This window comes from Urtica dioica, chromosome 12 (genome assembly GCF_054948205.1).
Source record: "Urtica dioica subsp. dioica isolate 48M chromosome 12, U.dioica_male_clone48M_v1_H2, whole genome shotgun sequence".
NCBI lineage: Eukaryota > Viridiplantae > Streptophyta > Magnoliopsida > Rosales > Urticaceae > Urtica > Urtica dioica.
The window spans coordinates 10,365,330-10,384,085 of NC_142767.1; the positions used below are offsets into that span (position 1 = coordinate 10,365,330).

General features: G+C 38.5%; 2 protein-coding genes across 2 annotated transcripts; one reads left to right on the forward strand and one right to left on the reverse strand.

The window, feature by feature from the left end:
• Positions 1–3,348: 3,348 nt before the first annotated feature.
• On the reverse strand, positions 3,349–4,469 carry LOC149379043 (uncharacterized). The gene has a single exon (XM_089603601.1). The coding sequence runs from the start codon at positions 4,418–4,420 to the stop codon at positions 3,497–3,499; it is 924 nt and encodes a 307-aa protein (XP_089459727.1). The 5' UTR covers positions 4,421–4,469; the 3' UTR covers positions 3,349–3,496.
• A 2,011-nt stretch (positions 4,470–6,480) lies between these two features.
• Positions 6,481–9,823, forward strand: LOC149379044 (cytochrome P450 71D8-like). The gene is made up of 2 exons (XM_089603370.1): positions 6,481–7,482; positions 9,074–9,823. The coding sequence occupies exons 1-2, from the start codon at positions 6,595–6,597 to the stop codon at positions 9,689–9,691; spliced, it is 1,506 nt and encodes a 501-aa protein (XP_089459496.1). The 5' UTR covers positions 6,481–6,594; the 3' UTR covers positions 9,692–9,823.
• The last annotated feature ends 8,933 nt before the right edge of the window (positions 9,824–18,756 follow it).

The following is an 18,756-nucleotide window of genomic DNA, read 5'->3' on the forward strand; positions in this document are numbered from 1 at the left end:
GGATTATTATCCGTTGTAGAATGTTCTCGCCGCGGCGTGGAACGTACCTCGCCGCTGCAAATTACTCGCCGCGGCGACGTATATTTCTCGCCGCGGCGACGTGCTTCTACAACGGATTGAAGATCCGTTGTAGAATATGTCGCCGCGGCGCGAATTATACGTCGCCGCGGCGAGATGTTTGAAAATGTTTAAAAATTACACAATGGATTCAACCCGTTGTAGAAACTTCTACAACGCTTAAGAATCCGTTGTAGAAGCTTAGTTTCTACAACGGATAATTAAGCGTTGTAGAAAGCTGCTTGATTCTACAACGGATTTTTAAGCGTTGTAGAAGCTTCTACAACGCTTAAGAAGCGTTGTATAATCATTCTACAACTGTTTTTAAGCGTTGTAGAATCCTATTTTTGTAGTAGTGCGAAATGGGATATTTCCTCTTTATTGTTGCTTATTTTATTTCATGCATTTATTTGACCACGTTTTATCAGTTTTTTTTTTTCTTTTACAATTCCGTTGAATTATTTCAGGAGTTAAGTCAGGTTTTATTGCTGAGTTATTTTAGTAGTCATTTCAAACTTTATTGTTTTCCTTCTATTACACCTATATGTAGTATACAATATTATTCAGACAGTTTTTGAAGATTAATGAAAAGTCAAGTTTTGCTTGAAACATAGCGTTTTCTCTCTTCCTATACACCTCTACATCAGGTAGTTGGTATCAGAGTCATCTGATCTCCCCACCACCATGGCCCGCAGAGGACGGCATGGTCACATGGGGGTGTTCCCGATCGTGAGGCTGATTTAAATGACGTGTATAGACGTGAAGATTTCGCCGGATTACGTCAACAAGTGGAGGCTTTAAAACGGTTTTGAAAACTGTTTTGCGGATCCGTGTACTGTTTTTAGAATTAATCATAAAATATTATGTATTTCATAAAAAGATTTTATCCGATTAAGGATTTAGATAGAAGACATTTAAATCTAGGTTTTTTTTTATAAAAAAAACGATGTAAAATAACGATTTTTGAAACCACGATAAACGTTTTAAGAAACGATATTTATTGAATCCGAACCATATAGAAAAAATACATACCTATTTTGAAAAAGAACAAAAATAACATAAGTAAAATACCTTAATAAGGTTGTGGAGGATAGTTTCCTAAGACTTTCAGAAGCAGAAGACACAAGGAAAGATGATGGCTTTTAAGAATTTTGGGATGGATTTTCTCTTCATCATCCTTATGTATTTATAGTAAATATTTGTGTACATTAGTCAAAAAGTTAGGTATAGGGTAATGAATTATTTACCTCATATTTTTTACTTTAATTACCCTATATTTTTGTTTACTTTAATTACCCTATATTTTTTTTTTTACCTTGATTACCCTTTATTTTATACTTTAATTACCCAATTTTTTTTACTTTATTTACCCAAAATTAAAAAAAAATGTGGGATTTCATAGGTTCCCCGCTGCCCATTAAACCTCGCGCCGCTCCTTGATCAGACCCGCCTTCACGGTGATGATGCGGCTTTCATCGATCAGCTCTAGGAAACTCACCGTGCAATAGTTGCACACCTCGAAGACGCACAAGCCCGATACAAAAATGCGGCGAATAAGAAACGCCAAACGGTTGACTTCGATGTTGGGGATTTTGTGTAGGTTGTTCTCACTACGGAGCGCATTCCGGCCAATGAGTACAACAAGCTTAAGACAAAGACGATTGGTCATGTCGAGATCGTTGAGAAGATCAACTCCAATGCATACTGTCTTAAACTCCCGAGTCATATTTGCACCGCCGACATTTTCAACGTCAAACACCTATGTAGCTACACCGGAGACAACTCCGATGCTTACTTACCGGAAAATTCGAGGGCGAATTTTCTTGACCCCCGGGAGAATGATGACGACTGTTGATGTTGATTTCGGGATCGTCAACAATCACAAATTATAATATGCTATATATTTAGTTTATTTAAATATACAGTAGAGAAATATTAAAAGTAATTGCCTAGGCTTGTGTGTGTGCGAAAATCAGCATATCTGCTTCTATTTATAGTAGAAGAGGAATTCATCGGAGAGGACACGTGTTGATCAGTTCGGCTCTTCCACGTCGTTGGTCGAAGTTGTCTCAGATCCGGTCTTCGCGGCGAAGTCTTCTATCTGACCAAGACTGGTTTCTTCGACTGAGTCAGCACGATCGATTTGTCCTTCCTTTGGCGAACTGGGTTGTTGATTGGGCTTGAGTCGAACTTCAAGAGTCGATCTGGGCTTGGATAGGTCGTCGAAAGTCGGATTGGGTCGGTTGTTGGGCTTTTGGTCGAACTAAAGCCCAACTAAAATCATTATTTTAAAATTTTGATTTTTAACTCCCACAACGACCAAATCAGGATTGTTACAACACAGTATTAAAGTTTCATTGACATCCACCTGTGCCTACTCACGATGTGGGCTATATCCTCTTTATTGTTACCTATTTTATTTCATGCATTTATTTGATCTCGTACGTCGTACTATTAGTTTTTTTTTTTCTTTTTCAATTTCGTTGAGTTATTTTAGGAGTTAAGTCAGTCTTTATTGCTGAGTTATTTTAGGAGTTATTTCAAACTTTATTGTTTTCCTTCTATTTTACCTATTTGTACTAGCGTTTTTGAAGATTAATGAAAAGTCAAATTTTGCTTGAAACATAGCGTTTTCTCTCTTCCTATACACCTCTACATCACATTTTCTTAGAATATGGAATAGTTTTTTTTATTTTTTTTTATTTTATAGTTATGATTTAGTTTTATTGCTTGATTGTATATTTCCTTTATTATTACTGCCGAAACTTTTGATTGCAATATTCAAACACTGTTTTATAAGTAATATATTGCCTCATTATAAATCAAATGTGTATCTGTATCTGGGCAGAAATTAAAGATCAAAATAACAAATAATCAGAAACAAATCCGGCATCGTTAACCCGTGGTGGATTTTTATTTTATTTATGAATTAATGACATTTTTAGTCCCTGGACTATGTCGTGTGTAACAACTTGGTCCTTCGGCGAAAAAAGCTGTAGCATCGATACCTGGTGAATGTGAGAAAATCACGATTGATCCTTCTGTCAAATTTATCGTCTATTTAGACAGAAATGTGCTGACGTGGCTTGATCGACTAGTGTAGTTACCATTTTGCCCATGTTTTAATGGTTTTCCTCTTCATTTTATATGTTTTCTCTCTTTCTAATTGTTTGGTTTAGTCATTAACGTGTTTGAATTGAACCAGACACAGTGTGCCATTTTCATGGAGATCTAAAGTCTAAACAATGAGATCATATTCGAAATCAAAACTCAGAACTACCTGGAATTATATATCTCAAACAAGAATAAAAATATCGTCAAGCTTAAAATCAAACTCAGATCATATACAGTCCAATTGTATATGATCTCCAATTCAATGATAAACTCTGTAATTCAGAAACTAAATTTCCCTAAAAAAAAAAAGTTTAAGAAACTGGAATCAGTATTTCCCTCTCAAAGAATGCCACTTCAATTTCAGTTGAAACCACAAGGGAGGCGATCCGAGGACGCCTCTGTTCAGCCGCGGATCGAAAACATCGAAGTTTGCTTTCCTCAGCCCGTCCAGCGCCGCCTGCGCCGCCACCGTCGGCAACAAAACCGGGCGAGCCTCCGCCGGAACCTTCGGAGCCAAATCTCTTGCCCTCCTCAGGTGATCTCCGGCCACCGAGGCCATCTCGAACACAGCGTTGGAGAGACTTTCCCGACGATCGTTCAGACTCGGACCTAACCCTAACCCTAGGCCGTGCTTCTCGGCGACCTCGAGAGGGAGATAGAATCGCTCTCGGCCCCGGCTCGCGTGGTAAGGAATAGATCGGAGGAGAAGGAGGAGCGAGCTCGCTTTTCCGATGTGCGACGCGGCGTGGTCCGCGGGGGCAGAGGCGATTCCGGCGGCCTGGAGAGTGGCGTAGAGGAGACTGGAGGCGGTTTGCTCGCCGTACTTCTCCAGATCGTCGATTCGCCGGGGAACCTCGTCCGGTCCTCTGTTCGCGTCTCCGATCCGAGCCTCGACGGAGCGTCTGAGCCAGGCCTTGGCGGTGGTGGTCTTGAGGTGGCCGGAGGCCACGGAGGCGGAGAGAGCGATCGCGGCGGGGTGGTCGATCGGCTTGGAGGAGGAGAAGATCTTGTCGAGCGCGTCGCGCCACCAGAGGAGTCGCATGAGGCCGATTTGGGGATCGGAAGCGACGTCCATGGCTTTGGCGACCTCGACGTTGAAGGCGCGGATCGCGAAAGCGGCTCTTCTCGTCGCCGGAGATGGAAGCTCGAGGAGGCAGAGGTAGTGGTGGTAGTCGTAGCTCCGGACCTGGTTCACGCAGTGAGAGAACGCCGCGCTCACCGCCGCTCGAGATTTCGAACCAGCGTTCATCGGAATTTTGTGAACCGAGAAATGAGAACGTTGAGAGAGCTCCGATGAAAGCCCTTATTCCTGTAAGTGAATTCAGTGAGAGGTGCGAATGAAGATATTTGGGCTAAGCCCAGGACAGTCCGCTCCGGAAAAAAAAAAAAGAGGAGAGGTGGAAATTACTTAACTACCCTAGTCGAGCAAGCCACGTCAGCACACTTATGTCTAAATAGACGATAAATTTGACAGAAGGATCAATTGTGATTTTCTCACATTCACCAGGTATCGATGCTACAGCTTTTTTCGCCAAAGGACCAAGTTGTTACACACGACATAGTCCAGGGACTAAAAATGTCATTAATTCTTTATTTATTTATCAGTATTAGTCTTAGATGACAACAGAGTTTCAGCTGTCCTATACTGTGAGCGAGCAACATGTGGATAAGTAAAGAAGCATATGGTATATGTATATTTAAAAGGAAAAATAAGTATTCCCGGTGCAATTTTGTTTTCTCAATTTTCAAAAATATGTAATATCGTAAATATTACTCCTTTCGTTAATCTTTTTACAATAATAATAATAATAATAATAATAATTACTCTCCTTAAAATACCTTAATAAAATAAATATTTATTTACTATTTTATTTAAAAAAAATAAAAATCTCTCTGTATAAAAAAAAATCCTTAACTTTTATAAAGAAAAATTATGATAAAAAAAATTTATATACAAAATAGAAAATAACGAGTTATTTCATTAAGGGTATTTTGGGAGTTTCAATTTTTTTTTTTTTTTGTAAAAAATAAATGAAAGTGGTAGTACTTGCGACATAACATATTTTTAGGAGAATTATATGTCATTTATATTAAAGTGAAAAAATGACTGATATTTAAAAAACTTTAATCCACTCTTCAATAAACCAAAAGTAGGAAAAAAAAAAAGAAAAAAGATGTCAACAAATTTAATCATGTTTTCAAAAAATTTATCAACCAAAAGTTGAAAATGAAGAACAATATAAGATGTCAAAATTTTAATCCTGCTTTCAAAAATTTTAATCCACTTTGCGATAAATTAGAAGAAGAAAAAGAAGAAGAAGAAGAAGAAGAAGAAGATGTAGGAAAACTCGACGACGATCTCCGACTTTCAATCTCCGACGGCGATCGAACACGAACAGCCCGCTTCGCGACTGATATGAAGAAATCGATAATAATGATGATGATGACGACGAGACGGAACGAGATCCTGAGCTCGAATCGAGGCGCTGAAGGTCTTTCAGCAAGATCGTGCAACACTTTGTTTTTCTTCGTTTTTCTTAGATCTCCGGATTCTGATCACCACATATTGACAGACCAGATTACTTTATGATGAATTCAACTGGCAATTGTGTATTAGCTTATGTAAAATCATTCTCACAATTTGATTATTTTGATTTGTTTGTTTTGGTGCAGAAATTGATTACGTCGACGGGGCGGGGAATCTTGGCGGTTGATGAGTTGAACGTGACGTGTGGAAAAAGGTTGGGTTCGATCGGTTTGGAGAACAACGAGGCGAACAGGCAGGCGTACATGCATCTATTGCTGAAGACCCCGGGTCTCGGAGACTACATCTCCGGCGCCATCCTCTTCGAGGAGATTCTATACCAATCCACTGCTGATGGCAAGAAGTTTGTCTAGTGCCTCAATGACGCTAACAAATAGAGGTGAACAGAGCTAAGGTTTGGGGAGTTTAGCAATAGGGATATTTTTGGGGTTTATAAAATTTTGGCTATTTTGTCTCAACTTGTAAAAATTAGACTATTTTGCTAAATTCAAATTTCAAAATGCCTAGATAGCCGCATAGCCCTATATAAGATAATCCGTTTACAAAATTCAACAACACTATAACTCTTAAACTAATTATAAAAAAGCGGTAATTTATTTGATTCGATCTTGCCTAAAAATTCAACTACACTATAACTCTTAAACTAATTATAAAAAAGCGGTAATTTATTTGATTCGATCTTGCCTAAAACTCTAGAGCTTTCGATTTTTTGTTTATATTTAAGCACGTTGTCGCTTTACATAAAATCATCCGCTCACAAATCCAGCTACACTATAAATCTTAAACGAATTATATAAGAAGGCTCAATTAGTGTAGGGAGCATCAACAATTCATAGCCTCTCTCTCACAAAAAGTCTTCTCTCACAAACTGCAAAATCATGGAGCTCCCCTATTCAATTTTGATAACCATCTTCGTTGTATTGATTTCGTACTTTTTATTCTTGTCACTAAAGTCCACCAAAAAGTCACACAAAAAGTTTCCACCTGGTCCGATGAAGCTACCCATCATCGGAAACCTACACAACGTGGTCGGAAAATTACCTCACCAAACTCTCGCGCGGCTCTCCGAAAAGTACGGCCCTCTCATGCACCTGAAACTCGGTGAGGCATCAACAATCGTCGTCTCTTCTGCGGAGATTGCAAAGAAGTTTTTAAAAACAGATGACTTGTCTTTTGCTCAGCGGCCTAAAGTTCTTGCAATTGAAGTTAGCTTTGGCACCTTGTACCCCAGTATTCCGTTCAGCCCTTATGGAGACTATTGGAGGCAGATGAGGAAACTGAGCGTGGTTGAATTGTTGAGCAATGCGCGAGTCCAGTCATTTTCTTCGATCCGTGAAGAGGAAATAGAAGGCATGGTCCAAACGATTAAATCCTTACAAAATCAACCGATCAATCTATCTGATCAGTTACTGAGATTGATGAGCATGATATTATCCAGAGTTGCTTTCGGGAGAAAATATGATAGAGAAGGCGCGGCGATATTGGCCTCCAAATTCAATGAGTCGGTCCTGCTGCTCGTCGATTTTGGGCTCGCTGATTTGTACCCGTCACTGAAGTTCTTGCAGGTCGGGAATCCATCGTATGCTAAAATAAAAAAGTTGTTCAAATACATCGACGGGGCCCTTCAAAACGTGATTGATAACCATGTTTCCGAACCTCGAAGCGATGGCGAAATCGAAGACCTCGTTGATGTTCTTCTCCGACTTCAGAAGAACGGTGACCTTGATGTTCCACTAACAACCAACTCCATAAAAGCTTTCATTTCCGTAAGTAAATCATACTTTTTGCATCCTTTTTAAGTAATGGTAAATTTTAGTTCAATTTGTTTTCCTACATATTCTCTAAATTCCTGTAGGATTCTGTACAATTCTCCTGTCTCCCTCGTCTTTCTCCAGCTAAAATAAAACATGTTATCACTTTTTTTTTTAATTATTATTATAATGCAATTTTGTGTAAAAAAAATAAGTCAAAAGATGATATTATCTGTTATGCCATCTTTTTCATGAAGTAAAAACGACACCCCGAAAGCAAAAAAGCGACATAAAACTAGAAGATCCTTCCACCGAAACATCGAAACCAAAGGATCTCTCCCCAAGACTCCCAAAACCGGATGATCTCTCTGTCAAAGATCTCGAAACCAGAGGACCCATCCGCGAAGACTTTCAAAACCAGAGGATCCCTTCGTCAAAAGTCCTAAACCAGAGGACCCATCCGTCAGGACTCCCAAAACCAAAGGATCCATTTGGTAGAACCCACAAAACCGGAGGATCCATCCGGTAAAACCCACAAAACTTGAGGACCCCTCCGCCAAGACTACCAAAACCAGAGGATCCCTTTGGTAGAACACATAAAACCAGAGGATCCCTTCGGTAAAACACACAAAACCAGAGGATCTTTCATCCAAAATCCCCAAAACCGGAGAATCCCTCCGACCAAGTGACCAAGGCTTTGCACACTCATAATCATATAAATACCCCCCTCATTTTTCACAATTTAGGAAAAAATCTCATTCTCTACCAAGAAAAATAGACTACAACTTTTCTCTCTAAAATTCTCTATAGAGTTAAAAGAGAAGTCTCTCTCTCTCTCTCACTCTCTCTCTCTCATAATCGAGACAAACTATCTCACCTCAAAACACGAAGAAGAATGATTTACTTCATTTCTCTCTAGAATTAAAGAAGAAATATTATCTTTCTCTCATATTTCTTTCACAAGCAAAGGCTAAAATTACTCCAAATTACATTCCCTCTCTAAAGGTGTAAAAGAAGTTGAGAAATATAATTCTCTTTTTCTTCACTTAATAAGAGAAACATTCCAAAATATATCACCCCTTGTATTTTCTCTTTCGGCTAAGGGAAATGAAGAGCATGGCGAAGCACACCACCCACGTTGAGTTCCCGAAGGTCTCCACCACGGTCGTAACACCATCCCCGACCCATCACAATCCATGCGAAATCATAGGAGATTCGACGCTTCACAACCCAAGATCGAGACACATCTCAAGCTCGCACCCCGACACCTGTCCCATGAATTTTGATCTAAAAACCACATTAACATTATCTACATGAATAAGAAGCATCTAAAAAGACAGATGATCCGGACGCGTAACTAAATGTTATATAGTTTTTATGTGGTAACATCAAAACTGCAACTAAAATGAAAATAACATATTTAAGAAAGTAAAATACATCTCTATCCAAAATTAAATGTCTATTCATTAGCATGAATAAAAGTAATTAAACCTTTTACGAATTAGAAATTTCGAAGCTTACTACACATTTGTTTAAGCCTTTTACTTCCTGCTTATGTATGTATAGAAAATGAAAGATGCGCAAAACAACGGTGTCTATTTTGCAGGACATGTTTGGTGGAGGAACTGAAACAACAGCAATAACAGTGGAATGGGCAATGGCTGAAATGATGAAACATCCAAATGTGATGGCCAAAGCACAAGCTGAAATAAGACAAAGTCTCATGGGAAAGAAAATCCTCAAAGAAGCAGATATTCAAGGTTTAAGTTATTTGAAGCTGGTAGTAAAAGAAACTCTAAGGCTACACCCGCCTCTTAGCTTACTCTCAAGAGAATGCCGAGAGACTTGCACAGTTGAAGGCTACGAAATCCCAAAAAAAACTTCTGTCATGATCAACGCTTGGGCCATAGGAAGAGATCCAAAGTACTGGCATGACGGAGAGGCTTTTCATCCTGAGAGGTTCATGAATACCTCTATCGACATCAAGGGAAGTCACTTCGAGTTTCTCGCATTCGGAGCTGGAAGAAGAATGTGCCCGGGCGTGAATATGGGATTATCTAGCGTGGAGCTTGCTCTTGCTCAACTTCTATACAATTTCGATTGGAATCACCCAAATCAGATGAAGCAAGAGAATCTGGACATGAGTGAGCGATTTGGTACAGCAGCTTGTAGAAAGTTTAACTTGCGATTGACAGCTGTGCCTTTTACACCCGTCGAGGAGTAATATACAACTGTTATATGTAGAATCGCCGGCCTTGGATTGAATCTTACTTGTGTTGTTAATCTTTTCAGTAAAACCCTTTTATGTAATTTTCTTTTTAAACTTTTTTTTTTAAGTTACAAATTGTCGATTAATTTGGAGAAATAAATGTGATGAATACTATATTGAATATTATGAGTGTAATGTGATATTTTTTATGACTTAAAAAGCTAAATAATACAACCATGAATAATAAAGGAAAACTACTGGAAGATTATTCCGAGGCCTGCTCCGCTGAGCAATACAAAAGTCTAGAAAGAGACAAAATCAGGATTGTTCTCCGTTAAAAGCGCTGTTAGCCTGCTGGGCAAAGAAGCTATGGGTGAGGAGTGTGAGATCTCGAAGAAAAACTGGAAGTGGAAGATCCACCACCGGTGGAAGCTGCTGCTGCGGAAGGTGGTGCACGATTGCATGAAGACAGGCGAGAGGATTAAGGATTGGCAGAGTCTTCCCAATCCCAAGTAGTTGATCGAATGTCGCAAAGACGAGATCGAGAGCGTTGACCATATTTTTCATGGATGCAGCGTGACCAGAGCCATCCGGTTTAACTCGAAGTGGGGCATCGTGTTGATCGAATTCCGGGCTCCGTAGGAGATGCGATCAAGTGGTGTTTGGACCATAACAAGTCAAGTGGAGGAGAGCTGATGGTCTATTATGCAGTCCCGGAAAATGAGGTGTTCCACGGGAAAGCTACGGTGTCAATCCCGGCAACGACTCTTCTGATTGAGAACAGATGCAAGGAGTTCATTGCTTGTACCCAAACGGCTAAGATGATGGACGGAGCTGAAGGAGGCGGTCTGGAAGAGGTTCACACGATCAGAGAGGAAGAAAAGCCACCAGAACCAAGTTGGAAGTTGATCTCGGTGGTCGCGAGCAAAGATTTCCATGGAGGTATTTCGGCAATCGAGGGGTTTACTGAGAGCTTCATTGCGGCAGCAGCGGAGCTGAATGCCATTGAGGCGGCGGGGAGGTGGGCTAAGTCCTGTGGATGGTGAAACCTATGGATCACATCTGATGCTCAGGAGATGCTTCACGCGTTCTCCGGCAACGAGTGTCGTTTAGACTGGAGGCTGTAGGGGCAGTTCGAACAATAACTTTTGTGGGTTTTTTTTTATTTTATTTATTTATTTTATGTTAAAGTTTGGTGGGTTCCAAGAAGTTGTTATGAAATTGCTCATAAAGTTTGTTAATGGGCAGTTTCTCTTGACAATTTTGGCACTTTTACAGGTAAGGGGGATCCTGGGGGCTGCTTAGTTTTCTATTCAACATCTTTTCAATAAAATAAATTGATAAAGGGAAACTACTACTTTTCTTTAGCATAAGTTTCATTTTATTAAAAAAAATATTCCGGTATGCCCTTACTTTTTAAACCTTGTTTTTTCTCTCGTTCCTAGATGATGCAGCGGAAAATTCAAAGATAGGAGATTGATTTATTAAAACCAAAATAAAAAGTAACGTAACCGGATAGTCGAACTTGATCGTTGATTCGCGCACGAATAACCGATCGAAGAACCTTCCTTCGCCTATTGATTCGCTCGTGAATGCTAGACTCGGGGCATCCAATCACCGTTGATTCGCGGATGAACACCGGTTTTCGGGCATCAACTCGGAGCTCGCTCACGACGCTCTGATTTGGGAGAAACACTCAAATTTCAATTTTTCATTTCATCAAAAATCTATTCATTACAAAATAGGTGCTCATGATTTATAAATGCATCAAGAGACTTTTCATAATCCAAAACTGAATATTAATGCATAAATTAAATCTACTTAATACAATAATAAAAGCTACAATAAAATTAATCGAGAAGAACACAAAACGTCATTTTGAAAGCCTAAACGTCAGAATTCGGCTTAAATCCCGAGACCCCACTTTGTGAGTCTTGTTTACTAGGTCGATTCCACTCAGAAAACACTACTCTTTTATCCATTTCGGTGATCTCAACATTTTTGAAACTGTAGCCCAGTTTGCCCTGCATCACTAGACCCACCACCTTTTCTTTTTTCATAAACGACATCATCTAAGTTCACAATTTTCGTCTGTTATGGTGATTTACAATTCTCAGACATTATGATCTCCTAATTTGATCATTTTGTTTTTTACGATTGTGTTTGTTTATAATTAATTTTTTTTTAGGGTTTGTTACTTCTTTCATATATTTTTTTTCCATTGACATTGTTTTAATGAAAGATTTCGGTTGCAGGATCATTAGAAACACTAGTTTAAACACAAACATTAATATAGAATTAAATCAAGTAAATACGATGAACAAGAAAAAGATTTCAGGCAATATATAATGGATCCACAACTATATTCAAACAAGCCAAGCCATCATCGTCTCAGGACTAGTTCAAGGCGATGAGAAAAATAAATACATAAAAAAATAAAAATAATCCATAACAATAAAACCAACACAAAGCATACAAATGGGAGTTCCGGAGATATCGAGAAGAAGAATAAACATTGCCTTTAGATTGGATTTGATGGGTTAAAAGAGCCAAAATTGTGAATTTTGAGGAGCTAGGACATATCCAGGTGCGACGCGCGGAGGGCCGTGCAGTGCACTTTACATATGGGACGGTGCACCTGGTACATTGTGCGGTACACCAGAAAATACGCACAAGCTTCTGGAGTCGAAAATCTGGGTGCGGCGCGCCAAATATTGCACAACGGGCACTAATGCTTGAAATGGTCATAACATCTTTTTTCGAAGTCCAATATTTACAAATAAATATTCATCCGAAAGATTAGAGAAATATCTATTTAATTTTGGAAAGAATTCATCCAAAGCAGTCAATATAGAATATCAAATTCATGCAGAAAATGATGTCATGTTTCTTGTTTCGCACTACGTTATCTAAAAGTAGCTGAATCGTCTTGAATTGCTCCGAAACATCTCGAGAAGACCCAACCTTAACACTAACATACTCCCCAAACATGTAGTTAACCAAAAAAGACCAAAAACATATAAAAAAAAATAAAATAAAATAAAATTCAAGAACTCGCGACACTCGAGTCTAAAATAAGTGATTGGCACGTATAAAATGCACACGTTAGCATTCAATAGGTGAGCGCGGACGATCTTTGGTCGGCACACCAGGGGTGACGCATATTAGTTCGAGCATTTCTTATTTTGGTGTTTTGCTCATCTTCGTGGTCCCAAGTCCGGTCTGACCATGATTTGGACAAAAATGCTTGATGGCTGCTGATCACGCTCAAATTGTGCAATCGCTAAGCGGTCGTTGGTAGCACAAAGAAAGCAGAGTCGTGTCCATGAGGAGGCAAAACTGAAAATGAAAACTTTAAACAAACGTCAAGTGGTAAAAGAATTATAAAAATGAAAAAGATTGTTTTTGAGATTAAAATGTTTATATGATCAATGAGAGGAAAATACAAGGCGTCGGGTTACTCGATTGCTTCGTTTAGCAATTACTCATATAGTTCCACAATTATCACTCAATCACAAATTTCACATCTCAAACAATTAATCAACAAATTAGACGTTGAGATCAACCAATAACACAATATATTTGTTTACGAACAAAATCTTTCAATTAAGACCGTGAATAAAATCTCGTTGACTAAATTAAAAAGACGATATATCAAAGTGATTATAAGGCAGTAAAGAATAAGTCTAACACAATAATATCATTTTCACAAATTTTATAGGCAATCCCGAAACTTACATTATATCTAATCGATAAAACATGCTACTGAGCACAAAGCATCCGCCTCTGGATCTAAGAAGAGACCTCACAAGGCCGAGAAGAGGAACGGTCCTGCCTATCTCAAAGTAAAGGAACATAGTATTGTACTAATTACCGAAGCATGCTTAGTAGCTGATAATGTATCAACACAATGGCCAACATCACGAAAATCAAGAAGAAAGTTTCTCGATGGCATGGATATCGAGAAAACAGCCGAAATCGAGAATAATATTCCTTGACGATGCAAAAATCGATAAAATTGTTTCTCAACGATACAAAAATCGAGTAGAACTTTTTCTCGAATACACTAATATCGAGAAAACAACACAAAAACTGAGAAGAACATTTCTCAACGACCCAAAAACCGAGAAAAACATTTCTTGACGACGCCGAAATCAAGAAGAATATTTTTCGATGACACGGAAATCGAGAGAACATTCCTCGATGACACGGATCCCAAGAAAATGCACTGATTCAAAAATACACGCGGGTCCTAAGAAAACGCACGAATCCCAAGAAGAAGATGACAAGGATCTTCGATGACACGAAGACCAAAATGATACACTTGTACCAATGAAAAGCGATGAAGACGCAAAAGCACAAACAATGACTCGGGTGGAGAAAGATTACAAGTTTCATGCACGACTAATCGCACGTAAAACTAAGGGTTAATGTTGAGACGTCATTTTCCGGTGCCGAAGAATGACAACTCCAAAAGTAAAATGACTCGCTTTGCCCCTGTCGTGTGCTTGAAGGTGGCCCATGTCACCCTTACTTTCCCAAAAGTTTGTTTGTTTGTTTTTTTTAAGATGAAATTGCAACAATAAAAAAAATGCATAAAATAAAGGTATAAACGAGGTTCTATATATATATATATATATATATATATGTATGTATACATGTATGTATGTATATATATACATGTATGTGTATTAAAAACGAAATAAAAAAAATTAATTCTATAACATACAGTTAAACGATCGAAAGTGTTCAATTGTAGTCTATTTTTAATTTATCTTGAAAATGCTATTATATTCTTATTCTTTTATAGTTTTTGGCTTATTCATTTATTAATTATATATTAGATTAATCACCACCTAAATTTTGAACGAATACAATATTAGCCCTTCAATTTGAAACTATAAGTTCCCTCAAAAAAAAAAAAAAATTGAAACTAAGCCACTCATACCTAAATTTGAAGGCATTCTATAAGTTAAAAAAAAAAAAAAATAGGTGTTTGTTTACCTCGTGTGCTTGGTTCTTATATATACATATATCTATATATATATATATATATATATATATATATATATATATATATATATGTTTTGTAAACTAGGTGTGGATTAGTATATTTGTTGTTGATGTCGATTTCGGGATTGCCAACAATCACAAATTATAATATGATATAAATTTGATTTATTTAAATATTGGTCTCAGAAGACATCGTATAAGAAACAAATATTTTAGCTAGAAGAAATGGATAAGAACGAGTAAAAGAATAACAATATCTTTATTGATGAATGAATAGATTACAAATAGGCGAAGTGTCGAAGTCGAGATGGCGAACTCAACAAAGATCAAAGAATTCGAATACAGAAGTTAAGGATTGAGTCTCAGCATATACGTGCGTAAAAATGAATACAACAGTTCCTATTTGTAGGCAAAGAAAGGATCATCTCTTGGACACGTGTTGATAAGCACGCCCTCGCCACGTCACATGTCGGTCAATTCTCAGATCTGGTCTTCTCGGCGATTACTCATCTTGACCACAACTTCGCTACTCGACTGGTTCAACGGAGGCGATCTGTTCTCTTCGGCGACCTGGGCTTGGGCTCCTCGCTCAGAGCCGGACTGAATCATTTATTGGGCTTTGGCCGAACCAAGGCCCAATAAATAATAAATCATAAATATTAATATATTTTATACCCCCACAATTAGCCACCAAATATTTCCAAAATATTCCGAATATTTTGAAAATATTTACTGCGGAGAATTCGAACTACCTCGAATTTAAAGAGGGATATTATTTATTTTTTGACACGTGACATCGGGTGGAGACGCGTTTCTTAACATGTGGCGCGATATGATTGCACTTCAAAAGTCGAAGTCGAAGAGTCGCGAGTGTCTGTTGATATCTTCGAAGATATCAAGGGAATATTTTCGATTTGATTTGATTTTACTTGAAATCATTAGATTTTCACGGGATTCGGTTAAACATAGAGTTATATAAATAAGCGCGCCGAAGAGTCACTTCCTTTCATTTATATTCTCGTCATTTGCGGTAAAAGATAATTCTTTCTTTTTTCTCTCTTACTTCGAACTCGAGTTCTCTCTCTAAGTTCTTTGAATTTATCTAGACTTCGACAATTTTTCGTTCTCAGTTTGATTAGCGAACTCAAACAAGTTCATACCTTTAAACACTTCGTCCTTAAAAAAAACTTTAGTTTTAGATGTTGGACTCAGGAGTTCGTTTGTCGGGGTCTCAACCTTTAGGAAACGAGGATATTCTTTTACCCTTTGCCGTAACCTTTGTCGACCTTAAGGGAATTCGTGAAAAATACCAAATACCCCAAGAAATTAAAATCCTTCATCCACTTTTGTTCGATTTCGTCCAGGCTCTTGGGTTGACCCTGCCTTAAATGTGCCCGAACTTTGTTAGGATGGTATTGAGTCTAATAGTTGTAGCCTACGAACAAAACGTCAAACTCACACTGATGGACTTAGTCTGTCTTTGTGTTGTTACGGCGAACTTGAAACACGATCCGAAGTGTTTCTATCTATCGAAGGCCGTGGGCAGAGGAGTGATCTCGGACCTGTCTTCGAAAGACAGGTATTTTTACTTTGCCGTCAATGAGCATTCCCTCGGAAACTGAGCTCGTTCTTTCTCGTTGAAGTGGCGAGCTCGCCGAGTATGCTCGGATTCATTATCTTGTCCTTACTGTTTTAGCAATTAGCGAAGTGGGCTAAAGTTTGCTTATTTTGTTTTTCAGGAAAGATCAGGGCAACATCTCAAGGAGAAGAGTTCGCCGAGAAACTCTCAAAGTTGCAAGAGGGCCTTGGAGATTGGCCGAGCTTCACCTCCTATCGATTTATTTCGGCTAAACTTTGGCCGTATCCCCCGACTAATATGTGCGTTAATCACGCGAAAAATTCCTATTTTTCCGACTAAATCCGAGTTTGTTCTCGAGTATTTGTGATGTTTTTGTGTGTTTTTGAGAGAATTATAGGTTTTAGAGGCCAATGACGTATACAGGAGGTTAGTGGAGCATCACGTGAAGTAACGGAGCAATTATGAGAAGATTCAAAGACTTTTCGCCAAGTTAGAGCAAAGAAGAAATACATCGTCCTCTTGTGAACAATTCTGAGAGTTTGAAGTAACGATTTTGGATGATCCAATTCCATGATTGGATAGAGCTCCCTCTTAGCTTTCCAACGCATATTTATTTGTAAGAATCGGACATCGAAGCTAGGAGTTATGGCCGTTACAAAAATGGTGCGCACTGGAAGAAAAAGTGCGCGGCGCAACCCATGGACCTCGTGCCGCAAGGTTCCGAAAATCGCCGAAATTGATCTCCGCGCATGAGGCACAGAACGCGAAGTCCCGAAGATGTCGACCTCATGGCGCGACTCTCGTACCACGCGCCGCGAGGTGCGCCGAGACAAAAAGAGGAAACGCGGATTTTGAGTCGATCTGAGCCATTGGATCAATTTTAATTATCCAGTCTGCTCCGAAAATTTAGAGAAACTCAAGGATTTCGACTTAGGCCTATAAATACACCTCTCAATCTCTTGTTTAGGGATCTTAGTTCTTTTTTATTGTTTTCACTTAGTGTTTGGGAGAGATAGAGAAAAAGAGGAGAGCCGTTCTTCATCAATTCGCGCCAATTACAGTTTTCTTCTTCTCATTTACACTTGAACTCCCGTATTTTAATTTAAAATTGAGTGTTTAATTATGGTTTCTTATGTTGGAATTGATCTAGGGTTAAGAAAAGATTTAACGCTTCGAGCAAGCGGCGGAATTTAAAAATTTTCTTTAAAACAAGTAAAACGATTTTACTAACCTAGACAAAGAGCAAGTACATGTAAATGAAAACTATAAATGAGCATTATATGTTTACTAACCTTTGAGAAGCCTTAGGATGGTTGAAACGTTCGTCTCCCCTCGCAACACGTCTCTCTTCCTTCCTCGGGAACTCGAGCAACCACGAAAATTTCTATCACAATAATCACTCGAGAAAGAAAGGAATTAGTGTGTGGGCACTTTTAAACACGACGACTCAAGAACAAGTCTCAAAGTCGAAGAGCTAAAACACTAGGTCAAATGTGGACCTAGGTGCCAAAACAAAAATGAAAAGAACTTAGAGAGAGAGAGAGGGAAGAGGGAGGCCACTATTGTAGAGAGATAAGCTCTCAATCTCTAAAATTGTAGAATGAATAAAATGAGAGGAATGAGAGCTCTATTTATAGGAGAGGTTTTACCTTCAACAAGGTAGTTTCCTCATTTATAGAATATCACATATTCATGAGAAAATATTGCCCTTTTTCTATCCAAGTCACACGGCCAACAAGGGCCTTCATGACTCCTTGGATTTCTTTCCTCTTTTATTTTTGCTCTCTCCTTGCTTGTTTGGCCGAATTCCCTCTTGCCTTGTAGAGGAAATTTATTTCCTCTTTTTCTTTTGGCAAGTATCTGCATACATTAATGCACAAAAACTCTCTCTTTTTCTCCTTGGGTTGGGCGGCCAAGAAGGCCTTCTAGAAGCTGTTTCTAGATTTTCTTCACTTGTTCATGACAACATAAGAAAAGCCCATTAAGAATTTTCAAGTAAAATTCTACGAAATGAAATTAATCCACAAGGCCCAATGAACTTATCATGGCCGAGTATCAATATGTCATCATATGACATTGTCAAAAAATTTATTGACATTCATTTCATCTTATGTCCAAAAATACAAAAATACCATTTTGACAATTTTCGTAAAACTTGTCTCGTTCTTGTTTGGACTTAGCTTCTAGTGTAACTATTCCTACTCGATATGATTTGTGACAGTGACCTCATGGATCCAAATGAACAAAGCTTAAGCTAAAATACTTGGACTCAAAAGTTCACAAAGTTTTTCCAAGTCTAGCTTAATGTCAACTGACTCCACTAAATAGTTGACACTGAGAATCTCTCGGTTCAAATGAATTTATTTTCTACTCAAGAATTCAACTAAATTGTGATGAGTGGATCCACTGAATATTATCTATGTTTACCCTTCATGAATATTATCAACTAGTCGGGATTTAAAAAATTACCATTTTACCCTTCTAGCTG